The sequence below is a fragment of the Chrysemys picta genome, chromosome 25 (genome assembly GCF_011386835.1).
Source record: "Chrysemys picta bellii isolate R12L10 chromosome 25, ASM1138683v2, whole genome shotgun sequence".
Lineage (NCBI taxonomy): Eukaryota > Metazoa > Chordata > Testudines > Emydidae > Chrysemys > Chrysemys picta.
In genome coordinates, this window is record NC_088815.1 from 640,503 (window position 1) to 668,409 (window position 27,907).

At 44.2% G+C, this 27,907-nt stretch overlaps 1 protein-coding gene across 2 annotated transcripts in view; it reads left to right on the plus strand.

Annotated features, from left to right (window-relative positions):
• SPPL2B (signal peptide peptidase like 2B) overlaps positions 1-27,907 on the plus strand; it is a 96,708-nt gene that overhangs the window by 49,669 nt on the left and 19,132 nt on the right. For both annotated transcript variants that reach the window (XM_005309308.5, XM_005309307.5), the window contains exons 4-13: positions 3,890-3,979; positions 14,513-14,652; positions 15,459-15,601; positions 19,343-19,439; positions 19,717-19,833; positions 22,828-22,909; positions 24,313-24,387; positions 24,522-24,584; positions 26,135-26,234; positions 27,742-27,819. In XM_005309308.5, the coding sequence (XP_005309365.1) occupies positions 3,890-3,979; positions 14,513-14,652; positions 15,459-15,601; positions 19,343-19,439; positions 19,717-19,833; positions 22,828-22,909; positions 24,313-24,387; positions 24,522-24,584; positions 26,135-26,234; positions 27,742-27,819 (985 nt within the window). The remainder of the gene's footprint in view (positions 1-3,889; positions 3,980-14,512; positions 14,653-15,458; positions 15,602-19,342; positions 19,440-19,716; positions 19,834-22,827; positions 22,910-24,312; positions 24,388-24,521; positions 24,585-26,134; positions 26,235-27,741; positions 27,820-27,907) is intronic.

The window sequence follows — 27,907 nt, forward strand, 5'->3', positions numbered from 1 at the left end:
CAGGAGATTGGTACGCCATCCTTGACTTGAAGGACGCATACTTCCACATTTCGATAATCCCACTTCACAGGCACTTCCTAAGGTTTGTAGTGGTGGAGAGACATACCAATTTGCAGTACTCCCATTCGGCCTGTCATCGGCATCTTGGGTGTTCACCAAATGCATGTCAGTCATGGCCGCCTTCCTGTGGAAAAGTCAAGTTCAGGTATTTCCATACCTCGACGACTGGTTAGTGAAGGGCCATTTCAGGACACAAGTGGATCAACCGGTCAGCCTGATAAGATCACTTTCGACACACTGGGCCTCCTGTTAAACACTCAAAAGTCAACGCTCACCCCTACTCAGAGAATAGAGTTCATAGGGGTGGTGCTAGACTTGAGGCAGGCCAGAGCGTTCCTACATCAGTCCCACTTTCAGGTTATACACAACATCATACAAGACCTCAGATGGCTTCCTACAGCCATGGCAAGGAATTGCTTGAAACTCCTTGGGCACAGCGTCCTGCATGTATGTGGCGCAACACACGAGGCTCAGACTCACACCTCTCCAGGCTTGGCTAGCATCCGGGTATCAACCGAGCAGACACAGCCTAGATGGTAGTCACACTTCCACTGTGGGTTCTCAAGTCTCTTCAGTGATGGCTCGACCCCCAAATGGTATGTGCAGGGGTCGCCTTCTCCAAACCACACCCCTCGTTGTGTCTGGTCACCGACCATTTGGCAATGAGGTGGGGAGCGCACCACAGAGTGCACAGAATTCAGGGCCTCTGGTCTCCAGAGGAACTGTTGCTTCACATCAATGTCAGGGAGCTGAGAGCAGTTCGTCTGCTGTGTCAGACTTTTCGGCCTCATCTGGAGGGCAGATGCATATCAGTCCTGATGGACAATACAACAGTGATGTTTTAGATCAACAGACAGGGAGAGCACACCCCTCTCCCCTATGTCAGGAAGCCCTCAAGCTCTGGGAGTTCTGCATAGGACGCTTCCAAGAGTATTGAATGTGCTATCTCCCCGGGTCTCAGAATGACCTAGCGGACCATCTCAGCAGATCTTTTCACAATCAAGAGTGGTCCATTTGCCCAGACATAATAAGCAATATCTTCCAACGATGGGGAGTTTCCCCAGATCTGTCTGTTCGCCACAAGGGGCAACAGGAAGTGTCTGCAATTCTGCTCCTTCCTGAACCACAGCCTGGGCTTGTTGGCAGACTCGTTTCTTCTTCCATGGAAAGGTCACCTCTTCTACACATTCCCTCCTATCCCACTCGTTCACAAGGTCCTCCTCAAAATCCACAGGGACAGAGCCTCGGTGATCCTGGTAGCACCAGCCTGTCCATGTCAGCATTGATACACCATGCTACTGGAGCGATCAGTGGATATGCCAATCACTCTGCCATTAGTTCCAGACATCACTCAACATCACGGCCAGCTCCAGCATCCCAAATTCGAATCTCTCCACCTCTTGGCTTGGAAGCTGCGTGGTTGAATCCACTGGACCTCTCATGCTCAGACCCCATTAGGGAGATTCTTCTGGGCAGCAGAAAACCATCGACCAGGACTACCTACTTAGCCAAGTGGAAGAGATTCTCGATTTGGTGTTCGCAGAGCCGTATCCCTCCAACACAATCTCCCATTTCCTTTATCGTGGACTACCTACTAAAGATGAAACAGCAGGGCTTGTCACATTCGTCAGTAAAGGTTCACCTGGCCGCCATCTCAGCTTTCCACCCAGGAGAGGTAGGCCGCTCCGTCTTCGCTAGCCCGATGGTGCAACGTTTTCTTAAAGGACTAGACAGGCTATATCCTCAAATCCATTGGCCAACCCCGGCTTGGGACCTTAACCTGGTGCTTTCGTGGCTGATAGGGCCTCTGTTTGAGCTCTTAGCGACATGCTCGCTGCTCTGTCTTTATAAAGTGGCTTTCTTAGTCTCAATAACTTCAGTCAGGAGGGTGTCTGAGCTGAAGGCCCTCACATCTCACCCTCCCTATACCATCTTTTACAAGGACAAGGTGCAGCTTCAGCCTCACCCATCGTTCCTCCTGAAGGTGGTCTCAAATTTCCATGCCAGCTAAGACCTATTTCTTCCAGTCTTTTTCCTGAAGCCAACAGTCCCAAACAGAGACTTCACTACCTAGATGTTTGGTGGGCATTGGCTTTTTATATTAAACAAACAAAGCCGTTCCACAAGTTGAAGCAGCTGTTTGTCATGGAGGCGGACAGGGTGAAGGGTCTCCTGGTATCCTTCCAAAGGATATCATCATGGATCATGTCCTATATCCAGGCATGCTACGACCTGGCAAAGGTCCCTGCCCCTGCACTGATGGTGCATTTCACCAGAGCTCAGGCTTCCTCGGCGGCCTTCCTGGCCCAGGGCTGATTCAGGAGATCTGTAGAGCAGCAACGTGGTCCTCAATTCACACCTTCACTTCCCATTATGCTATAATCCATCATGCCAGGAATGATGCAACATTCGGCAGAGTGGTGCTTCAATCAGCGATTCCATGAACTCCGACCCCACCTCCTAGGTAAGGCTTGGGAGTCACCTAATTGGAATCGACATGAGCAAGCACTCGAAAGAAAAATGGTTACCTACCTTTCGTAACTGTTGTTCTTCGAGATGTGTTGCTCATGTCCATTCCAAACCCATCTGCCTTCCCCTCTGTCAGAGTAATCCAGCAAGAAGGAACTGGAAAGGTGATGGGTCGGCAGGGCCCTATATGCAGCGCCATGAAGGCGCAACTCCAGGGGGCTCCACAGCCGACCCAACTGGTACTACTAGGGGAAAAACCTTCCGGTGACTGTGCACGTGGCATGCACACACCTAATTGGAATGGACCTAAGCAACACATCACAAAGAGCAACAATTATGAAAGTTAAGTAACTGTTTTTTGTTGCCTTTTTCTGCTATGCCCTTTAGGGGCTGATATCTGTCTGGTTGCAGACCTATTGGAGTGTGACATTGTTAGGGATGCCTTGACATCTTTTTTCAGTTTTTTGAGTTAAACTATAAAAACAAATCCTTTTAATATTGGATATGACCAGAGAATGGCATCACAATGTGGACATGAATCCAGGGTAGTTGTCCCTTGTGTCATCAGAAAGTTAAATTGAATCTGACATCACCATGCAAAATTTCTTGGAGCTTAATGCTATCCTTTTGGGGAAATGCTGATACACATTTTTATTGTTTAAAGCAATATGTTAACCTGAGTGCTGGGTCTTAAAATCTCACTATAAAATGTCATTTTGGAAATATATTTTGCATTTCCAGTCAAATAAACATCTGTTGTTTTCAGAGGCCTTTGTGAGACATGGCTGTTTGTAATCTTGCCCAAGCAAATTTAATAATGAAGGATTAATCAGCTCTATAGTTGATTTGGGGAGCAGGGAGGCTGTAGGTGCTTTTGTAAGATAAATAACGTTATTCTTTGATAGATAATGATTTGCAAGTCTTTGTAATGGATCTTTTCTGTTCTGGTAAATATATTGTGATACTAAGGTCAGGATGTAGCCATCTTTTGCATACATAAAACAGCACATGATCCTAAATTGTATTATTTTTATCTACTATTAGGGAAAGGTTTATTAATCTACTTCTCCTGCCTATGCAGAATGGATGTTGGTTTGAGATACTGATGTCTCATACACAGACTGAAGGACACTAGAACAGATTCACATTATTATGGACAGTAAAGTGGCCTCTTGTAACTTTTACTGTTGTTTTGTGTTAGTCATTCGATTTATTTTCTGCATAATCCTTATTTTGTTATAATCCCAAATGTTAATATGTCTTGTTCCTTTCAAAAACTTTTCAAATGATTAGAAATAGACCTTTATCTCTACTAAAGAAATACAGCCAGCTCTACAAAGACTTCTGTTCTGACTTTCAGGCTCCCCCAAAAGGTAATTGGAGTCAATATGAAGAGATTGATATTCCTGTGGCTTTGCTCAGCTACACTGACATGTTAGCTATTGGAAAGGTAAGCACAATTTATATGGAATAATTTCACATATACCATCTGAAGCATGTCATGCCAATAGCAGTGTGTTTGCAGTGCATTTTAGAAGCTTTTTAAGTTGCACTTTTCTCAATGAGTGAATGGTTACTGTAAGCATATTTTTTTCTGTCTTAAGTATACACAAAAATGAAATTCTCTACAGAGAGGCTTATGGTGTAATGAGATGGTGTGATTTAGAATGCTTTGGTGCTTGACACAAATACCATGAATAAGTAAAATCATCACCTTGTTCTCAAATATTTTTAATAAGGTTTTGAGTCTAGGGGCTTATCTACACGGGAGATTCAGTCCACGCTAAGTCGAGGTACTCTGGTATGAAAATACCTGCATACACACAATGTAATTCATTAGTGTGCCCCAACTCTGCATTTATTGCAAACTCTGAACTCCTCTTTCAAAGTGTGCTAAGTTTGATACAAGTTGAGTTAGTGTGGTCAGTTCATGTGCACACAATGCTGCTGCACACTACTTTGGCAGTCCTCCAACTGCGGGCATCCGTTACTGACCTGTGTTTTTACCTGTGTGCCCTCCACTGCTCTGGGGTCAAGTTGACCGGATGTCCCCTCCCCCTAACTAAAATTTGGCATGTGCCAGAATGGGTCCATTTGCTCCTTGATTCCTATATATTGGCACTGCAGCAATATCATTCCAGCAGCCTTTACAACATGCCTCAAGCAGCCGCTTGGAGCCGTACTGAGACCCTAGATCTCCTCACCATCTGGGGAGAAGTATTGGTGGAGCAGCTTCTTAGGGCAGCCAATAGAATAAAGATGTGTTTGTGGACATTGCTGGTCAGAGGTCTGCAAGTGGTCACAATTGGATTGCTGACCAGTGCCAGATAAAGAGCCAGCAGCTTATGCTAAAACCAGGGATGCTAGGAAACAGATGGCCATGGAAATATAACCTGTCCATTTTTTGAGGAGCTGCACAGGATTTTGAGTAGTTGCACCACTACTGAACCCAAGGAAGTTGTGGACCCTGCATTTCCCTCTCCCATGGATAAGCAGCACGAGTCATCAGAGGAGGAGAATGAGGAGGGCAGTGAAGAGCTCTCCCTGGAAAGCCAGAATCTCTTTAGAACTTAATCCTGAGAGTGAGCATGTAGAAGCCATCCTGATTCTCAGCAGGAAACCCAGCCTGGGACTCAGGAGGCAGAGTGTTATGCTTATAAGAAGCACATGGGATCTTTTTCAGGGGAAAAGGTAATAAGCCGCATTTATTGAAGATGTAACAATTAGCATATGCATTCAATCACACCACACACACACACACACACACTGTCCTGCCATTCGATGTTACAGTTACCAGTCCAGAGTCTGGATCAACCTGGTGGCCAGCTAGGTTGATCACCGATAGGGAGAAGCCGGGTTCTGTCAGTCACGACACGATGCTCCAGGGACGTCTGGGCAGTACGAACCCAAAGTCTCATGGCAAGGCACCCTGTTTATATAGTGATTTTCCTTCATTGGGACCAATGAATTTTGCATTGTCATGCTGTAATCAATTGTTGACGAGTGCTTGTTTTCTTAAATCGTCCTTCTCATCCTTTATCTTGTTCTTTCATCAAGACTCTCAGGGAGTTACCCCATGCTGGTTTTGATCACAGCTATCTTGTCCCCGTTGATAGGTACCTGTCTCATCTTTAGAGTCGTCAATCTGCCCTCCTCTGACATTTCAATAGGGGCGTGTTGCAGCCTCTTGGCGCCTTTCCATCTGTCTCCAGTTCCTCCCTAGACCATCTGGTTCAGCGATGGCCTTCACACTTATCTCTTAACACACACATTCCTCATTCACACACAAAACAAAATTAATTTACACAACATTTTGATCAGGAACATCAAGTTGCAATGCAAAAGAAAACAATCGTGGCATTCTTTTACTATTTTAAAATGCTAAACCTACAACAAATTGGTGACCCTGAAAGGTCTGTCACTGCCTTGAAATCAGCACAGACACAAATTCTGGTTGATATATCTCTACCAGTGGCCCATTAGGCCATTCCTTTCTGCTATTCAAAAAGGGTGGCTAGCAAGACATGATCAAATCATATACCAATGCATTTAATACATGCTACATTATTATTCTTTATTCTTCATTCTAAATTATATAAAATACAAACATAAAATCCTACTACTACAAGACATGCGTCTGACGAAGTGGGTATTCACCCACGAAAGCTTATGCTCAAATACATCTGTTAGTCTTTAAGGTGTCACAGGACTCTTTGTTGCTTTTTACTACTACAAGAGCCTCTCAAGGGACTCTTGGTATATATCTGCCTTTCATAGAATCATAGAATATCAGGGTTGGAAGGGACCTCAGGAGGTCATCTAGTCCAACCCCCTGCTCAAAGCAGGACCAATTCCCAACTAAATCATCCCAGCCAGGGCTTTGTCAAGCCGGGCCTTAAAAACCTCCAAGGAAGGAGACTCCACCACCTCCCTAGGTAACGCATTCCAGTGCTTCACCACCCTCCTAGTGAAATAGTGTTTCCTAATATCCAACCTAGACCTCCCCCACTGCAACTTGAGACCATTGCTCTTTGTTCTGTCATCTGCCACCACTGAGAAGAGCCAAGCTCTATCCTCTTTGGAACCCCCCTTCAGGTAGTTGAAGACTGCTATCAAATCCCCCCTCATTCTTCTCTTCTGGAGACTAAACAATCCCAGTTCCCTCAGCCTCTCCTCATAAGTCATGTGCTCCGGACCCCTAATCATTTTTGTTGCCCTCCGCTGGACTCTTTCCAATTTTTCCACATCCTTCTTGTAGTGTGGGGCCCAAAACTGGACACAATACTCCAGATGAGGCCTCACCAATGTCGAATAAAGGGGAACGATCACGTTCCTTGATCTACTGGCAGTGCCCCTACTTATACAGCCCAAAATGCCGTTAGCCTTCTTGGCAACAAGAGCACACTGTTGACTCCTATCCAGCTTCTCATCCACTGTGACCCCTAGGTCCTTTTCTGCAGAACTGCTACCTAGCCATTCGGTCCCTAGTCTGTAGCAGTGCATGGGATTCTTCCTTCCGAAGTGCAGGACTCTGCACTTGTCCTTGTTGAACCTCATCAGGTTTTTTTTGGCCCAATCCTCTAATTTGTCTAGGTCCCTCTGTATCCGATCCCTACCCTTCGGTGTATCTACCACGCCTCCTAGTTTAGTGTCATCTGCAAACTTGCTGAGAGTGCAGTCCACGCCATCTTCCAGCTCATTAATAAAGATATTAAACAAAACCGGCCCCAAGACCGACCCTTGGGGCACTCCGCTTGAAACCGGCTGCCAACTAGACACGGAGCCATTGATCACTACCCATTGAGCCCAACGATCTAGCTAGCTTTCTATCCACCTTACAGTCCATTCATCCAGCCCATACTTCTTTAACTTGGCGGCAAGAATACTGTGGGAGACCGTATCAAAAGCTTTGCTAAGGTCAAGGAATAACACATCCACTGCTTTCCCCTCATCATCCACAGAGCCAGTTATCTCATCATAGAAGGCAATTAAGTTAGTCAGGCACGACTTCCCCTTGGTGAATCCATGCTGACTGTTCCTGATCACTTTCCTCTCCTCTAAGTGTTTCATAATTGATTCCTTTACAATTTATTATTGCACTATACTTGTCATGGAGATAAGGGTAACATAAAATCCCTCCTGGGAAGCTGTACTAAATCACTTTACCTGTAAGGGGTTAAGAAGCTCAAATAACCTAGCTGTCACCTGACCAGAAGGGCCAATGTGTTAGGGTTCCCTCCCCACTCTGAACTCTGAGGTACAGATGTGGGGACCCGCATGAAAACCCCCCTGAGCTTATATTCTACCAGTTTAGGTTAAAAACTTCCCCAAGGCACAAATTCCTTTCCTTGTCCTTGGATGGTATTGCTGCCACCACCAAGTCATTTAAACAAAAATTCAGGGCAAGGTCACTTGGAATCCCTAGGCCCCCAAAATATCCCCCCAAGCCTCTTCACCCCCTTTCCTGGGGAGGCTTGAGAATAATGTACCAACCAATTGGTTAGCAATGTGAGCACAGACCAAACCTTTTGTCTTTAGGACACTAAAAATCAATCAGGTTCTTAAAAAGAGTAAAAGAATCACACCTGCAAAATTAAGATGGAAGGTAACTTTACAGGATAATAAAAAGATTTAAAACGCAGAGGACTCTCCTCTGGAGTCAGCTTCACAGTTACAAAAACAGGAATAAAACTACCTCTTAGCATAGGGAAAATTCACAAGCTAAAACAAAAGATAATCTAATACATTTCCTTGCCTTACTTACAATTTTTGTAATCTTAGATTGGTCATTTCAGGTATGTTTTCAGGGGATGTTGTCCCTGCCTGGTCTCTCTCTCTCTGTCCAGAGAGGGAACAACAAAGAGAGTACAAACAATCCCCCCCGCCCCCGAGTTGAAAGTATCTTCTTTCCTCATTGGTCAGGTGCCAAGTAGGTTATTTCAGCTTCTTAACCCCATACAGCTAAAGCGATTTAGTATAGCTTCCCAGGAGGGATTTTATGTTACCTTTATCTCTATGTTTATGACAGTACTGCTGTGCTAACTTCTGTTCTTCAAGTAGTGTCCCTATGGGTGCTCCACTTCACCTGCACATGCGCCTCTTGAGTACTTGATTGGAGGCTTTCAGCTATCAGTGTCCATTCGGCCCGCACGAGCACCCTAAGCCTCTTTGTGCCAGACACCGAAGCTTTATAGGGGTGCATGGGCAAACCGCCTTCCTTCTCAACTCCCTTGGCCGGAAACGGAGCCTTAGTGTGTCCACCTTGAGCATGCTTCAGCCTTTCTATTTTTTCTGAGTGTTAAGGTATTTAGTGTAGTGGTTGTTAGTTGTGAGTTTAGTTTGATTGTATAGGTAGTGAGGGGGTTGTTTGTTCTTTTCTCCCTTTTCCCTCTGGTAAACTTGTTTTCCTGGCAGGGCATGCCGGCTCGCTAGGCTTCAAACACTGCCTCTCCTGCTGAGAGGCTATATCTGTAAGCAATGGCCACTCTAACTGCATCCATTGCTTGGGGGAGTCCCACGTATCCCAGAAGTACAACATCTGCTTGGCCCTCAAGTCTAGGACAAGGAAGATCAAGCTAAGACTGTTCATGATGGAACGCTTCCTGCAACCAGAACCGGGTTAGGAGACATCCCTGTACATCTGTCCCCAGACAGATTCAGAGCCTCTTCTACCTCACGGCAGGCTTTCCCTAAGGAAGTGAAGACTTTGGAGGCTTCTGGGAAGACTCCCCAAAAGAGGAACATGGAGACTCACACCAAAGAGCCCACTCCAAAAAGAACTAGGTCCTGGACCAAGTCTGTGGTCTCAGAGAGTACCGTTGAGGCCAAGGACTCCTCCACTGATACTCCTCCAAGGAGAAGACATGGCTCTGTTAGGGCCCCGGTACCCTCTACCAGCAAAGAGAGCAAGCGTAGGGCATGTCGAGTTTGGCCCAGCCATTGGTACCTATGTGTCCGGCCCAGTTTTCAGTACCGATGCAGTCTATCCAACTGCCAGCACCAGTGCATTCGGCATCTTCAGCACTGAACAAACAATAATGCCCCACCTTCAGCTGAGGTGCATTCATCGTTGGAACAGTTGGCTTCAGTGACAGTGGCCTCAGCCACCATGTTGATACAGGATTCCTTCTTGGTACCTCAGGACTTCTGATACTCTAAGGATCTTTAGGTATCAAATGAACCAGAGTCTCTGCTTTTTATGGTACCGAGCGCCTTTCAGTATCAAGACCCCGGTCTCCGGGTTACTGTCCTCCATCACCGTAGGAGACTCATCCATTTTCAGCAGGTGCCCCGACATGGGATGATGTGGAGGATGAAGAAGACTCTCATTCGGTCCCCTCTGTTTCAGTCAGGGATTCACCAACATACCCCTTCAGGAATCCCTTTCCGGCTAGTCAGAAGGAGGATAGTACTGATCACCAAGGGTGATATAACCAACCCTGTATGCCACCTTCCCTTCCATATGGACCACAATGACCGTATTGGGACTGCTGGGTGGCCTATCGACAACAGTTTGCCAGACCACCAGTACCATCTCATAGGGAGATCAAGGTTTTGCACCTCCCTCTCGCCAACCAGTCCCCACATTGGAGACATTTGAGGAACAGGAGGCTAGGACAGATGAGGAGGCCACCCCTGAAACTGCCATCTCATCTTCATTGCTGGATGAGACAGTCATGCCTCCATCATCTTCTATGGCTGAGGAGTTCCCACCCCAACCCTTCCAAAAAAAGTAAACAGAGAATTGGAGGTTGTATTTTAGATTGGAGAGGGAAAATGACAGGGAGCTAGCCACAGACAGTGTTGCAGTGGCCAGAGACATGCAGAGACAACTCCTGGAGACAATACAGAAAGAGAATACTCTGCTGTGGTGCATGCTACAAGCTGGCACGCAGACAATACAGTGCCCTTAACCAGGACCCGGCCATGTTCTGCAGCCCCTGGACAATACAGGGTACTGGGAACACCAGCATATGTTCCCCCACTGAGCCCCCACAGCCATGGTCCCCCCCCCCCCCGCCATTCCCCTCCCTGGCCCAAACTCAGGGGAGTGAGGACAATTGCACTTGGGAGCCCAGCTCTATTGAGCCATCTGATGTAGGGTTACCATACGTCCGGTTTTTCCCGGACATGTCCGGCTTTTCGGCACTCAAACCCCCGTCCGGGGGCAATTGCCAAAAAGCCGAACATGTCCGGGAAAATGCCGGCCAGGCACTTCCCCTCCCGCGGCGGCTCTGCTCCTCCCCTGACTCTTCGGCTCTGTTTAAGAGCCGAGCTGCCCGAGCGCTATGGGCTTCAGGCAGCCCCCATGCCTCCGGACCCTGCGCCCCTGGCCGGGCACTTCCCCTCCCGGGCTCTGGCGGCGCAGGGTCCAGAGGCATGGGGGCTGCCCGAAGCCGGTAGGACTGGGGCAGCTCGGTTCTTAAACAGAGCCAAAGAGTCAGGGGAGGAGCAGAGCCTCCGGCCGCGGCGGCTCTGCTCCTCCCCGACTCTTCGGCTCTGTTTAAGAGCCGAGCGCTACGGGCTTTGGGCAGCCCCCATACCTCCGGACCCTGCGCCGCCGGAGCCCGGGAGGGGAAGTGCCCGGCTGGGGGCGCAGGGTCTGGAGGCAAGAGGGCTGCCCGAAGCCCAAGCGCTACCGGCTTCATGGTTTGTTGGGCAGCCTCCAGACCCTGTGCCCCCGGCTGGGCGCTTCCCCTCCCGGGCTCCAGCTGCGCTGGGGAAGCGCCGGCCGGGGGCGCAAGGTCTGGGGGCTGCCCGGCAAACCGTGAAGCCAGTAGCGCTCGGGCAGCCTTTTCCGCGTGGCTGGGAGTGGGAGGGAAGAGGGGGCGGAGTTAGGGCGGGTTGGGGTGGGGCTGGGGGTAGGGAATGGGTGGGGCCAGGACCCCGTGGAGGGTCCTCTTTTTTTATTTGTTAAGTATGGTAACCCTATCTAATGCCCCTGCTACACCGCAGGCAACACCGGAAGAGAGAAGAAGCAGCAGAGGCAAGGCCTGTGAATTGGAGCCCTGCTCTCCACCCCCCCCTTGCTGTGTGCTGCTCTCCACCCCCCCCTTGCTGTGTGCTGCTCTCCACTACACGGTGTCACTTGAAAGCTGTGTTTCATTGTTGTTTTAATTAAAGCTTTATGTTTTTTCTGGTTGCTAAATACTAAACAGTTTAATAATACAAAACATTAAAATTAATTCATAAAGAATCTGCAATGCATAATACAGAGAAAAGATCTAAATTTTGCATGTTGTAAGCTTTTATGAAAGTGTAAAGGCGCACACACCATAAAATGAGGAGTGCCAAATGTGCCACTTCTGCCACCCATAAAAGAGACTGCAATGCATGCAATCCATTCTTCCCCCGCCCCCGCCCCCGCCCCCGCCATAATAGCTGCATATTTTCAGGCCTGAGACTAAAGATAAGAGCAATAGGCATCCCATTGCCCTGATGTTTCATTTTCTAATGTATGCCTTGCTGTCTGCTCAAACTGTTGAGCATGTCTTTGCATCTAGCATCCCACCCCTTGTTAAGGCTTTCTCCCTTATGCTCATAAATGTTGTGCAAAATACAGCATGCAGTTAGGCAAGTTGTTTTCTGCAACTTTCAACCTACCCATAAACAGCACCACCTTCTTTTCATACGGCCAAATACACATTCCACTGTCATTCTGCAGCTACTGAGGCAATAGTTAAACAGTTCCTTCCTTCTGTCCAAGTGGCCTCTGAATGGCTTCTTTATCCAGGGAATCCGAGGTTAAGCCATGTCTCCCAGGATAACCAGAACAATGTCCATACCATTAATGTCCATAGTGATCCTGGGGTAATAGTCTCCTTTATTCATTAAGGTAAACAGGGAGAGTTGCAAAAGAACCTATGTTCATGGACTCTTCCAGATGCCTCTGCATTTATGTTTGTGAACCTGCCATGGTGGTCACGCAGGCCTTGGAGCACCATGGAGAAATACCCCTTTCTGTTTATAAGCACTGTGCGCTGGTGGGGGAGCCATCCAACCCCCCATTCCGCACCCCCTTACCATGCTGCTCAGAGCACCAGGACTGGCATCCATGCCGCCCGGCCGGAGCCAGCCATGCCACCGCACAGTCTAGAGCACTGGGGCAGGCCGGCAGCTCTCGCAGCCACACTGCCCGGCAGGAGCTCGCAGCCCCACCTCCCAGAGCACTGGCGGCATGGCGAGCTGAGGCTGTGGGGGAGGGGAGACAGCAGGGGAGGGGCCGGGGGCTAGCCTCCCCGTCTGGGAGCTCAAGGGTCAGGCAGGACTGTCCTGTGGTTTGCCCACCTCTGTGATAGGCACATGAGTCCCATCAATTGCCCCAGTACAATTTGTGAGCCACATGAATGCAAAGCCATCAGTAATCTCCTAAGCATTACCAGACTTTATAACCAGTGCAACAGTACCTTAGGCGTGGCGTCACTCACCTGTATGACAATGGCCTCAACAATTGGTCTCCCTATGCCAAATTGGTTGACTATGGACTGGTAACATTCAGGGGTGGCCAACCTCCAGACAGAAAGGGTGACCCGCTTCTCAACAGCTATGGAGAGCTGAATGTTGGTATGCTGCCACTGCAGCTCCAGAGCAGTTCAGCACATATCTCAAAAAATGTTGCTTTCACCATCCTGAAATTCTCTCACCACTGCTGGTCATCCCAGGTCTGGAGAATGATCCTTTCCCACCAGTTGACTCTGGTTTCCTGAGCCCAGAAATGGTGCTACTCTGTGTGAAACTACTCCAGGAACAGCTCCTGTAGTAGCAGTTGCTCAGTGTCTCCTTCATCCTCCTTTTTCCACCGCTGCTGCCGCTGCAGCCACATCATCTGTTTGGTAGTGTGGCAGGTTAAGTCCAGAACCAAGCCCACTCAGCTCTGAGAGCACAAATAAAGTCAAACAGCCTCTTGTGTATTCACGGTTGCCAACATAGCACCATGGTGCATTGTTGGGTCCATGCTGGCTGACAGCAATTTGAAACTGGCACTAGTCTGCCCAGAAAGAGAAGAAGCAAGGGATGGAGAAAGCACAATTATAGGATTTTTTAAATTTGATGCCAAGTCCCAGAATTCCACTGGCTTCTTCCTGGCTTCCACTATGCATCTGCAACACACAATGAGAAAAATCCCAGATTACACACTGCTTAGCAGTGAAGCAGAGGATCATGGGTATCTTCCCAGAATGCCACAAGGTTAGTATACAACAAGACCTCACTACATGTATGCAATGATGTGAATTGAAAGAGGGCATAGCCATCCCATATGCATACTATTAGTTGGCGTGCACTATGTAAGCCATACCAGTGCATGTCAGCTTGGTGTGAAATAAACCCCCTATGCAGAGAAGGCCTCAGAGTGCTTTTGTAAAAAAAAACAAATAACATAACCTCTCTCAGCATAGCTTTGGGCCTTGTGTCTTATCGACTGCATCAAAAAACCAAAAGTCCTCTTCTAGTTCTTATCAAAGGGGCTTTTGGTCCTCTCTTCCTTGGGAATGTGCATAGAAGCTTTTATGTGGGTACAAGATTGTCATCATCAAGTTAATGGCATCTAAGGAGATTCTGCCAATAGTTTGTTCTCTTTAAGGTCAGCAGGTTAACTTCTCTCAGAAATGTAGCCATCCTTAGCTACTCCACTCCTTTTCTGGAGAATCTTACTTTTGGGGAGAAGGAGGCTAAGTAAGAAGAAATGAAGGATGGGAATTTTCGAAAGCACTCAGCGTTCCTCTAGCTTTGAGGCAACTGAGTCAATGCAGAGCAGTTTTGAAAATCGCATCATGGTTCTCTTGGAGGACGTGGGTCATGTTGCTAAATGGTAAACTACAAACACTGGAGCTGTCAACATCAGTCTGAAGGCTGAGTGCAGAACTGACAAAGCACTTTCACATAGATAGAACTAGAAATTATCTTACTGGGTTTAAAGAAATGGTTGATTCTGATGAGGCTGAAACACTATAAACAGTTTGTAATTTTCATGTTTCCATTACAGAGTTTTGGCAGATCAGTGAAGGTGGCAATGTATGCGCCAAATGAGCCTGTTCTTGACTATAACATGGTGATTATCTTTGTAATGGCTGTGGGCACTGTTGCAATTGGAGGCTATTGGGCAGGAAGCAGGGATGTGAAAAAGTAAGTAGAGCAAATTGAGTGCCATGTTGTGCAGATATTCTTGAGTTCTGTTATGATTCAAAGAATGCTTAGCAAACATGATTCAGAGAAGCCCAAAGCAGCACCGCTCCAGCTGTTGGGGTGGCCGTGCCTCTGTATCTGAAATGGGAAAACACTAAAGTGATAAATAGATGTATGGGCAAGCCTAACAATGACCTTTGGAGTTACTTCAATATAATTTGAATTTATGGTATTTTGGTGCCTCAGTTTACAAGGAAAACATTTGGAGCATGTTTTTAAAATATTTAAAAGAAGAATCCAGCTGAAATGTTAGTCTTCCTATCTGGGCCTCTGTGAGGGTTCCTTTAGGCTTTTCTTGGTGTTTTTCAGTTCATAGAAAATATTTTCGATGACTTTTTTTTTTTTTCTTACTAGTATAATTTCATTTAGGGAGGGATTTATTTATCCACCCAATGATAATTTTAGTGCAAGAAATACAAAAAATATTTTTAATCAAATGTTGATTAAAATGTGGATGTTTTGCAGCATGTGTTGAGCATCTTTTCATATTTTAAAATATTAAATATTTAATATTTTAAACACTCGGTTCATTGAGACCCGTTGCTGAAATTTTATATATTCCCTTTCCTAAGAAGAAAAAGTGGTGCTCCGTTGACTTCAGTGGGGCTCCATGCAGGCCCAGGTGTCGTCCCATTCTCATCATCTTCCTCCCATTGCCTCCTCTTCCTGTGCCGTGCACCATGAAGGATTAGAGCCCTTGTCTGTTCACTGCAGGATCTGATTATAAACATGCTGCTCTCTTTCAGACGATACATGAAGCACAAACGAGATGACGGGGCAGAAAAACATGATGATGAAACAGTTGATGTCACTCCCATCATGATCTGTATATTTGTGGTGATGTGCTGCTCTATGCTGGTCCTCCTTTATTTCTTCTATGACCACTTAGGTGCTTTTTTTATTATATTTCTATAAAATTGTCTTATTTTATACTATCAGACTATTATCCCTTAAAGTGCATGCCTAGTTTGAAAAGTGATTGTAAAAATGGCTACCAGTTCATAAACCGGTTAGATTCTTTTGTTTGTTTAGAGTCTCATCTACTTATTCTAGTGACAGACATGCTTTTTACTACTTCTAGTAGCTCTGAAGGACTTGCACATTTCTTTGAGGGTGAACTGGATTCCCGTCTACCTTGTGCATGACAGGACTGTTAGTGAAGTTCCCATTGCGGGGCCAAATTCAGTTTTCAGTTATCCTTCTGTAGCCCCGTTGAAGTGAATGGTGTTGCACAAATGTAACTGGTGTCAGAATTTGGGTAGCCAAATCTTTGGTGGTGATGCCCAAGTTAGAAAAGAAACCATTACTCTCAAATCCCAGGTTTGTTTGTTTGTTTGTCTTACAAACACACCAGGTTTTTCTCAATTAGAAGTAAAAAAAAAAAATCTCATCTTATTGATGTGTAATAGACATGAAACCTTGATATGCCATTTCTAGTCACTTCTCAGAGCAGAAATGCACGTCAGAGATAAGTCTCTGAATTAAAATGTTTAATGGCTACTGTAGTCTCTTCCTCAGCAGTGTTTGCTATTCCATCCCTATGGTCTTCAGCTTTGAATCCATGCCATCCAATGGTCAGAAAAGATTTGAGCTACAGTGTTTCTGAGCTGAAAAGCAGACTATATATTAGTTAACCTTTCAGGAACATACACTGATGTAGATGTGTTAAATAATTTTATCTCACCAGCAAAAACCAGAGGGGAGTTTTTTTTCTCCTCTAAAGGAACATTATGGAGTAGTTAAGCCCAAAATGTAGAACAAAGACATTTGCAACAGCAGGTTTTTTTAATATAATCTTGCATTTCATTCTTCTTTGCTCCTGGGGGAATTCTGCACCACTACACGCACCCAGAATTCAATGTCCTCTGCAGATTTCTTTTCTTCCCCACAAACGACTTTCTGATGGGGAAGCAAGGAAAGCAGCAAAAGCGGTCACGCACTCCTCCCTGGCAGTGTGGGTGTGTTGTTTCAGGCTCCCAGAGTAGCTGGCAGAGAGGTAAATCACGGGGGGTGGAGGGCTGGGGACACCATGCTCCTACCATGCGCTGGGCTCAGCTGCTAGTCCCAGCTGGGCTGGGGGCAAGAAGGATGGGACTTCCTCTTCTCCTGCACGAGGGGCTGTGGCCAGGGCTAGGTCAGACCCACCTCCAGAAACCTCTCCTGGCTGCAGACAGACAGACAGACAGACACACACACACACACACACACACACACACACACACACACACTCTTCCTGCCCCCCATTGCTCCTCAGTCATGGGGAGAGGAGTCACTGTTCAGGGAGTTGCGCCCCCATCTGTCCATCCCCTGTGCATCTGGAGTCCCCCACACCCAGACCCCCTCACAAAGCCTCATCTCCCCCCCACCGCACCTGAACCCCCACCACACCAAGCCTCACCCCCTGAATGTGGAGCCCCCCTGCACCAAAACCCCTGGCTGAGCCCCACCTCTGCACCCAGACTGCCCCCTGCTGAGCCCCCCCCCTGCTGAGCCCCCCCCCCCACCTGGACCACCTCAACGAGCCCCCCACCCCACTGAGCCCCAACCAGTTGCACCTGGCCCCCACCCCACCAAGCCCCACTCCCCCAGCACATGGACCCCCACTGCTGAGCCTTCCACACCCAGACCCCCCTCTGAGCCCCATCCCCTCACACCCAGACCCCCCTACTGAGCCCTGACTACCTTCACCTGGACCTCCTACAGAGTCCCATTGCTTCTGCATCTAGAACTGTGCAGTGAGCCCCTGTGCATCCAGATCTACACCCAGACCCCCTACTGAGACACCCGCACCCAGATTGCCCCACACAGAACCCTCTCAACACACACCTGGATCCCCCACACTAAGCCCCTCCATGCTTGAATCCTGCCGGGCACAGAGGGGCAGGACCCCAGGGTGTTTCTGGAGTAGGCCCAGCCCTTGCACTGTGTCAGGGTCAGATGCAGCCTCAAGTTCATGTCCTAAGGAGGAAGGAGAAAGGGCTGCAGGGTAATCTCCCACCTCTCTACAGCTTCCCACTACCATGCTGGAGATCTACATTTATTTATTTATTAACAAATAAAATTTGTTTGCATAATTTTAAAATATTGTGCGTATAATGTTTAATTTTTTGGTTCCAAATTTTAATTTTTTAGCATAGAATTCCCTTGGAGTACTTCTAGCACCTCAGTGAGAGGTGACTGTCTCTTCAGATATGATCTTAAGGAAGCACTGGAACTTCCTACTTTCATAATAATCCTAGAAACAGAGATGGAAAAAGAACCACTGCGGTGTTTACACATCCTCCTCGTCAATACAAGCTTTCCAAGGATCATCATGTGCCAAGTCTGATCTACTAGTATCCTAGAGATTAAATTTAAGAAGCCACATTATCCATCCTCAATTAAAAACTTAAGAAGCTCTATTTATTTAGCTTATCAAAGAGAGGCTTAAGAGATGATTTGATCACAGTCTATAAATACCTACCAAGGGACAAGATTTCTGATAGTAGAGAGCTCTTTAATGTAGCAGACAAAAGCAGAACAAAATCCAGTGCCTGGAAGCTGAAGCTAAATAGATTTAGGAAAGAAATAAGGCATGATTTTGAAACATGGTAATTGGAACAATTTCGATAGGGACGTGGTGGATTCCCCATTGCTTGAAGTTTTTAATCAGGGTTCCAAAATATCTGCTCTAGCTTAACCACGAGTTCTAGGCTTGATGCAGGTATTGCTGGTGTTATGGAAGCATTCAGACTAGAGGATCATAATGGTCCTTTTTGGCCTTAAAATCTATGAATCCCCACTTATATGTGGAATTCAGTGCCCCATGCTCTTGGTCTTGTCTGGAGAAGTCTGTGTAATTGAAATGTATAATCTGATTTCTGTTAGTTATTTTAATGTTGTTAAAACATGAAAAGCAGCATCAGATTTTATACATAATACACTTATCATGTAATTCAGAAAGTTACTGTTAAATTATATGATCACTTCAGAAAGGGACCTGGAAATGTAGCTTGAAAGTTTAATGCACTGAAATGAGCTCCAGCTAATAACCATTTGTAGAGAGATATATTTTTATGCCCCATCTTTATGTAAGGAATGGAATAAGGAAATCCTGTTTTATCAACATATTAATAAAACTGATTAACAAAACCCCACATAGTGACCAGATGAATATGTGACCAGTAAAGTAGTAAAAAGCTGTCCATTTTTTGGTGTAATTTAATGACAGACAGCTAAATATTTGCAAGATACAGCTTCTTATCTATTAATAACTGCATGCAACAAAGTCTATTGCGTAAGAACAAATGGGCAACTAATAGAGGATGAGCTAGGTAGATTTCAACAATATTTGAGTAGTAAGAGACCTTGGGTGCAAACAGCAATACTTCAGAATCCCCTTGGGAGTTTAATCTTTTATCTATAAAACTGTAAACAACCTCTTCCCTGCCTCACCACTGGCTGTTGTGTTGCATGAACAAGTAACTTTTCATTTACCTGAATAATCCCACTAGATCGCAATGATGGCTTTTAATACACTTTTTAATATGGTTTTCTTTTCTCCAGTTTGGGGATATGGAGAGCCACATGGTTGAGATGTGAGGGACAGTGTCTGGTATCCTACCATCACTTATTAATTTTACTCTTTCAGTCTATGTTATTATAGGGATTTTCTGCCTGGCTGCCTCCATTGGTCTCTACAGTTGTCTGTCTCCCTTTGTAAGAAGATTCCCATTGGGGAAGTGCAGGTATTTGACCATTTGTGTACTTTTTAAAGTAAAAAATGTGTTTCATGAAGTCTTAGAGTATGTGATGCTTCCCTTGGGTGTTAGGTCAGAGTTAGACTTGGATTGTTGCTGCATAATTAAAATGTTAAACTGAAAAAGGGTAATTGTGCCAAAAATCAGGAGCAGGTAGGAGTGGTTGTTTTCCAGTATGCCTATATGTTGTTCAAAGCTTTACCTAAAGTACCCTGAATATTCCCTTTGTCTGTTAATGTTTACATGGTATCTTTTCCACTTTCAGAATCCCTGACAACAACTTGCCTTATTTTCACAAGCGTCCGCAGGTCCGGATGTTGCTTCTGGCTGTGTTTTGTATCTCTATTAGTGTGGTTTGGGGAGTCTTCAGAAATGAAGATCAGTAAGTCCAGGCTTTACTTTCCACACTGAGTCACTGTAATACTGAATACTTTGTGTTGTCCAAGAGAACAAGTTAACAGACCCCCTCAAAAGCCTGTTTTGATACTGCTCCAGGATTCAGGAAGGGAGGAGGGGCTGCAGAATTTAGGCAGGTAGAAATTGTCAACCACATCTTCCAGGAACTGAGTACTTCATCTCTGCACTGTACTCTGAGCCCACTGACCCATGATTCATAAAGCTGTACCTGCTACCAAACCCAGGTTTTCATAGGCACAGCACATTGTGCTGCCACTGAGGTCCTGGGTGGTCTTACACTTTGCAGGGCCTCAGCCTTCCAGAATGGGAATGCAAATTAGGCCATGAGGTTCCACTGCTGGGTGGAATGCTCCCCCTCCAATCTCAGTGCTGGTCAGAGATATAGAACTGGCCCATGATTTGGATATGTGGCTCCAGGTGTTTGTTCAGAATGGTTCATCTGAGCTGTTGTTAAAACCATTACTCATTTGGTGTAGATCAGTTAACTACTAATTCTCCTTCGAGTTCTTGTCCGTATGCACGTTCCACTAACAGTGCACATGTGCCTCACGCACTCAAGTTCAGAGTCTTTTGGCCAGCAGTATCTGTATGTTAGAACTCTGCAGTGGGACTGGGATACCACGGGTCCCACAGGACCCACTACCATAATAGTGGGAGCGAGTAAAATGTACTTTTTTGCGGGCGGGTTTGAGTGGGCAAAAAAAACTAAACTGCTGTAATTTGTGGGAAAACACCAAATCTCTTGTCAGTTTACCATAAAAATTGTGTCTGAATTCCATTTATATAGATTAGATTAACTGATGGGGGTTTTTTTGTTTTGTTTTATTTTGAAGTAACATGGGAGAATCTCTCTCTCTCTCTCTTGCTGGATTTGCAGGATCTAAGGTTTTTGCAGGTGGGAACAGCATAAAAATGCAAGAAACAATGCAGGAATGGCTGGGAGTGGGTATTGCAGGGCGGGATGGGAATGGGATTAGGGGGTTGTACTAGCCAAGATGGGCAGGGATGGTGTCCCTAGCCTCTGTTTGCCAGAAGCTGGGAATGGGCGACGGGATGGATCACTTGGTGATTACCTGTTCTGTTCATTCCCTCTGAAGCACCTGGCATTGGCCACTGTCGGAAGATAGGATACTGGGCTAGATGGACCTTTGGTCTGACCAAGTATGGCCGTTCTTATGTTATATTCTATTAGCGTGCTGTAACATTTTTGTATTTTTATGTCTGATTTTGTAAGCAAGTAGTTTTTAAGTGAGGTGAAACTTGGGGTACACAAGACAAATCAGACTCCTGAAAGGGGTACAGTAGTATGGAAAGATTGAGAGCCACTGAGTTAAAGCACTGCAGACCTTTATAGGTATCTCTACACAGCAACTAGACACCTGCAGATGGCCTGTGCCAGCCAACTCGGGTTCGCCAGGCTCAGGCTGCGGGTCTGTTTCATTGCTATGTAGATTTCTGGGCTTGGGACATATGGTTGGTTTTTTTCCCAAAGTAAAATTATTCTTGGCTACCTAGAAAATTGGAACGTTAACTGAACTGATATGATCAGATAAAATGAAAATATTTGGCCCTCTGTAAGAATATAAGCTTTTACAGCATGCAGAGGAGCCAAGATAAGACCCAGTGTCACTTACCTAAATACAGATTGCTGTAGATAACCGTTCCTGTTCTTTTTAATAATGGCAAACTTTTGAGCAGTTCGTTTTAAATTATCCCAGTTAGTACATACAGCTGAACCTTAAAAATTGTTACTTAGCTAATTGACAGATCACATTAAGTCCCTCCACAAACACCCCGTGGTCTCTCCCTACTTCTCAGCAAATAGCAGATTGTTGTGATGAGGTCTCATGTTACTAAGAATTCGGTACTGAAGCACATTTATTGGTATTACTGCAAATAAATAAAGCTAAATTGTATCTGCCAAAATAAATGAACAAAGTACATTTTATAATACAATGTCCTTTTTATTCTCATGTTTGTTACTTCCTTGCTAATCCACAATAGGTCTGCAGGTAAATTTGCAAAATTGAATTTGGATTAAATTAGGGGGGGGAGGGATAGCTCAGTGGTTTGAGCATTGGCCTGCTAAACCCAGGGTTGTGAGTTCAATCCTTGAGGGGGTCACTTGGGGATCTGGGGCAAAATCCGTACTTGGTCCTGCTAGTGAAGGCAGGGGGCTGGACTCGATGACCTTTCAAGGTCCCTTCCAGTTCTAGGATATGGGATATCGCCATTAATTTAATTTCATTAAATACATGCAGAAATATGAAAGTTTTTCCTAGATTGTATCAATATAAGTACATGAAATACCCCAACTTGACATCAGAAATGCATTTTAAATACATAGTATGATGTAGTAGCTCACTATATAAATTATAATTTCTCTTCAGTAGCACTGCAAACAGTAATATCTTTCACAAACACACTAACTTATTGAAAAGGTCTCAGTGATTAAAAACAGTGTACTGGCAATGAATGTTTAATAGTCTTTCTCGGTCTGTTTTGATGTCCAGGTTCCAGGCTGTTGACAGAAAATGGAGGAGGGGTATGTGGGTAGAAGACAACCAGGGCCGGCTCTAGGCACCAGCATTCCAAGCGTACTTTTTGCTTTGGGGCGGCAAAAAACCTGGAGCTGGCCCTGAAGACAACTACAGAAGTTAATTGGTTTTCATAGACTTAATTGGCATGTACAAAATGCACCGTTTCTACTACAATTTTCCTTATTGTCATAACAGATAAGGCACTAAGTACTAAATTTTACATCTGTCTCAGTTTTTTAGCCTATTATAAAGGTTAATTCAAAAGAGAGAAAAAGACAACACTAATAATGTGTCTATGTAGCATGCGTTCTTTGCCCAAGTTGGTGGTAAGCAACTATTCCTAATGTGGTTGAGAGAGCCTGATTTGGATTGGCTCTTTTTGTGCCTCCTGCAGGAAAGTAACGTTCTTGTCTCTCTAGGTGGGCATGGGTTCTGCAAGATGCTCTGGGAATCGCCTTCTGCCTTTACATGTTGAAAACAATCCGCCTACCTACATTCAAGGTATGGAAACAGTGCAAGTGCCAAAATAAAGAACCTGCTCAGACATGGTGTGTAAAAGGGCAGTTTTTGATTACATAAATTGATTTGGAAACACATTTCTGGTTTTAACTGGTGCTGTTCGTGGATTGGGGCAAACATAGACAAAGAAATTTAAGAAATCAAATGGCTTGACATTCAGTAGAGAGCTGGCCACTAACAGAAAATAGCCCCTATCTGAAAGTACCAACTACTATCATATAAATGTGAGGTAAGACTTTGGGAAAGGGGTGTCCATGCAGGAATAGGATAAAGGGATAAGAGCGAAATGTGCTTGTGCCCTCTCCACCATTGATGTAGTACTCAGCTTTAGACTCTTCCATAGCTTTCAGATTCATGGAGACAAAAAGACACTTGAAGGGCCAGAGTATTCATATTGGATCTTGGACTAGCCAAGTGCATAAGTGGAGTAAGATTTGTACCTGTTGAGGTTGCTGGATTATCTTTCTAGACGGACATCTACAAATGTCTTGAATCTTGATGTCTGATCAGGATGGCCCTTTCCAGAGCCCCCAGCATAGTTCTTTACGCCTCAGACTGTTACATTTAGAAGAGCTTCTGAAGGAGAAAAGAAAAGCGAACCCATCGTTTCACAGTGCAGTCCCTCATGAATGTTCTTTAATTTTTGTAAAATTCATCATTAGAGCTTTCATTTGTCTATGAAGAGTTTGTTCCCATGATGCAGATTCCCTCGATGATATATCCCTGTTGTATTACACCTTTTTGTATCCTGGCAACATTCCCATTGTTTGGACTACATAAACAAACATGCAGTAGGGGTGTGGAATGTGCTTTGGTTTTTATGGGTGCCATGTCTCTGAATTGGGTACTATCCCAGATCTTTACTTTCCTCTTCCTTTCAGTGGAATGTTTGTGTCCTCCAGCTGATCATTCTGGGTCAGACTGATCCCTCCATCTCTTACTGTAAGCGGCTGCCATAGCAGATTTTCTCACTGGGCTAGGAAGATGGGCAACTTGACTTTGTGTAAACTACTGTCAGAGGCCCAGCAAGGATTAGCCAGTGTTATAGCTACTGTGGTCTAGCAGAATCTGTCCTCCAGAGCTTTCCCATAATTCCTAACAAAGCAAAATTGCAGCATATTTAGACTTCATAGAGCAAGCATATTTCATGGCAGGAATTCTATTGGGAGGAAGTGTACAGTGTCATGTCTGAAGGATAACACAGTTATACATTGTGTGCAGGGACATATGATATATTTGTGCAGAGTTGAATTCAGGGAAAATACATGGGTATATTGAATAAATCTTGGAAACTGAATACTCTTGAACTGCTAACTGTAAATTTATTTCCATTAGCTAGCACAGAGTACATAAAATATCCACTGAAGCTCTCATCTTTCCCCCAGGGTTGCACCTTGCTCCTGATGGTTCTTTTTGTGTATGATGTGTTCTTCGTATTCATCACACCTTTTCTAACAAAGGTTTGTACAGTGTGTCTCCAGTACTTGCTGTTCAGAATAGACTGTAACCCAACAGCATATTTCTATGTGTGTTCTTAAATTATCCAGACATGCTGACTGAAATGCCGGTTTACAATTTCCCCTCTTTTCTTTAGACAGGGCAGAGTATAATGGTGGAGGTGGCCACAGGCCCGACTGACTCTGCCACTCATGAAAAGGTACTGTATGCATTTTGAAAATATGAGACTATCTACCAGCTATTAATCTCTGAGGCTTTCAACTTCTGAAAGGGTCAGATCACAAAGAGCTGCTGAAATGGCCTGGCACTTCTAGGGCTGCTTGTTTCAAAAGCATTTGGCGTGGAAATATAAAGCACTGCAGAGTTTCATGGGAATCCACAGCATTCTCAGAAGTAGAATTTTAAGTAACTTTCTGCAGTAGGTCCAATGTGGTCACATCTTGAATTGTAAGTTTTCAGTGCAGGGAAATTTATGTGCCACTGTATTTGCAAAGAACTGTGTAAACATCATAATGATTAATATTGTTAATATCTGCTGAGGTAGGTGTATTTCTTCCATTTCCGTGGTCAGAACAATATGCGCACTACCATGACATGAAAAAGCACAGTGTAGTAAGGAAGATATGGCTTTTGGTGTGCAGAGCAATGAGTAGCACAAGCTATTCATCACTTACATAGTTCATTTAAATAAAAATCATTTAATTTAAAAAAATCTTCAAGCAGTACATGGTTTTTTTTCCAAAGATTTTAAGAAAGTCACTGAACTCTGGTGGAAGTCACTGTCTAAGCACCTAGAATCAAAGTTTGTTGAAATGCTCAGCTAACTTTTGGGAGGAATAGTCTCCTCTGCAGGTGCAGAAGAGTGTTTCCTCATTTTGGTTTATTCAACTAGTTCAGTTCAATGACTAGTTAATTCAAAGCTGAGAAACCAAATGAGAGTTGAAAAAGTAGGAAAGCTTGTTTTCTTTTTCCCATCTGTGAATTAAAATAAGAGGTAAGACAATGAGGTCTACTAGTTCTAAAATCTTGAAGAGACATGGTGACCAGAAACAATCAGTTCAGTTCACTAACTACAGATAATACTTCCTTTGTTTAATAAAAGAGTTAGTTTTAAATGCAAAACATGTTTTGTTAAGGAAAAAAAAGTAAGTTTATATATCCAGCACATTTGAGGTAGTTTTATTTAACTAGGTAAAATATATTTTAAATGCTTGGGTTTTGGGTTTTTAATTGAATTCCAGTTTCTACACAAATGTAGCTTGACAAAAATTCCAAGTTTAAAAAAAAAATCATCTAGTAAATAAGAAGTGCATGATTCACCATTTTCTAGTATAATAATAAAAAATGTAAAACTTAAGAATCTGAATAGATGAATGGGAAGCAATATAATTCTTAAATAAATGTATATAGCTACAATGTATCCCCCTGATTAGCAAAAAATACCAAATTATACGAACCATTGAGAACCAACTTTTCTTTAGGAAAATAATTACAAAATAAAAATGTTCAGCAGGATTAAAATCAATGATTTAAAGCAAGATTTTCTGCTTGGTGATTTTAATCAGTCCACCCTGTTCAAGGGAGCTCAGTAAAATGAAAAATAACGCTCAGATAATACTCACTCATATATGTAGGTTTCATATGTTTAAAGTCTGCATACCCAGTATGACAAGACAGACATGTATTTGGTACTGTTAGTACATGGGTGAAACCTTTCTACTTTATAAAATGTCTTCTCTCATTTCCAAGCTCCCCATGGTCCTGAAGGTTCCAAGACTGAACTTTTCACCATTGGCTCTTTGTGATAGGCCTTTTTCCCTCCTAGGATTTGGAGACATCTTAGTTCCAGGTATTTCTGATTGTTTGCCTAAGCAATATGATGCAAAGGGAAAAGTTCTTATTGACACATCTCCCTTCTCCCTCAGTTCCCACTCCCAAGTGGTAAATTTGACCTGACCTCTCCCAAGCTGGCGTATTCATAAACATATCCATTTTTCCTTTGGCTCTGCTCTGTTTGTTTTTTCTTAATAGACAAGTTAAATGAGAAGAATCTACATGAATTTGGTGTTATGATGAGACTTGTGCATCCAGGGAAGTCAAGAAATATAAAGGGGTGTAGGCCATGGTTGGCTTGTGTCCTGAAACATGAGCATTTATACTCTTAAATTTTGCATTCTAGCTAATGAAACTGGATGCTTTTATTAACCATATCAATAGCTGATATTTTAATTGTGCTAACTTTTAGCCTTAATGATCTCTTGTTTCATTGGGTACACAGGATAATTGTGTTTTGTGTATTTTTTTTTTAATCCCCTTAGAGTTTTAAATTTGTGGCCTTTCAGTTTCATTGGTTTGAAATTTGAAATTAATTCAAAATTGTTAGGGTTTTTTTTCCATTTCACCAAAATTGATACACTCATTTTTGAATAATGTATACATTTTTTTGAGTTTATTATAGTCCTATAAGAAATTTTGCACACAGATAACAGTGAGAGAAGATAGTAATGTCACAACTGGCTTGTCTAATTGATCTTTCTGGGATCTAAGTAGTAAGTGGACTTTCAAGAAAATGTGCACAATAGGTATGTGGGTGAGGTAATATCTTTTATTGGACCAACTTCTGAGCGCGACAAGTTTTGAGCTTACACAGAGCTCTACTTGATAACCCAGGGACCCCCCTGAAGAAGAGCTCTGTGTAAGCTCAAAAGCTTGTCTCTCTCACCAATAGAAGCTGGTCCAATACAAGATATTATCTCACCCACCTTCTCTCACTAATATCCTGGGACCTACAATGGAGATGAGCGTTAATGAGGAAAATTTCATATGCACATTCTGAACTCTGCTATTCATATTTTGATTATTAATTGGAGATGTTGTCAAGTCTGCTGAAGAAAATTTGAGTTGTTAATAATTTGGGCTGCTCTGTACAGTAATATGGCCCAGATCTTGAACTGAGCCTTAAGGACACAGATATAAGCCATAAGTTACCACTATATGCACTAATATAGAAATCTACAATGCAAAGGGCACAAGTTATGGTTGCTGTCACTGTTAATGCTGCTTGTATGCAGTTCTTTACATTGCATATGGACTGTCTGTTGTTTACTGGAGTAGTGTTTACTTACAGATGTCAAGTTTCTTATTCAATAGTTTATGTAGAAGTGCATATCTTCTGTTCCATGAGTTGTGCATTCTCGTGAATCATATCAGGATGGTAGGGCACAGCTTATTAGGCAGGAAATCTAGCACAGTGGTGGGCCATCTTATAAACACCTAGATAGGGCACTACATTCTGTGCGTCTTACAATTAGTGTGTATGTGTTTAAAAACTGCTTAACTTTTCTTTACTTCCCTAGGCTTACTGGTAGCCTACTGCCATAGATTTGATATTCAGGTGCAATCCTCCAGAGTCTATTTTGTAGCCTGCACTATAGGTAAGTATGAGCCTGGTATTTCTACATAGCAGCTAGTGCAGTCCCTGGAAAAGCAAAGCCGGAGCTCTCATATTACAGAGCTTGCTTT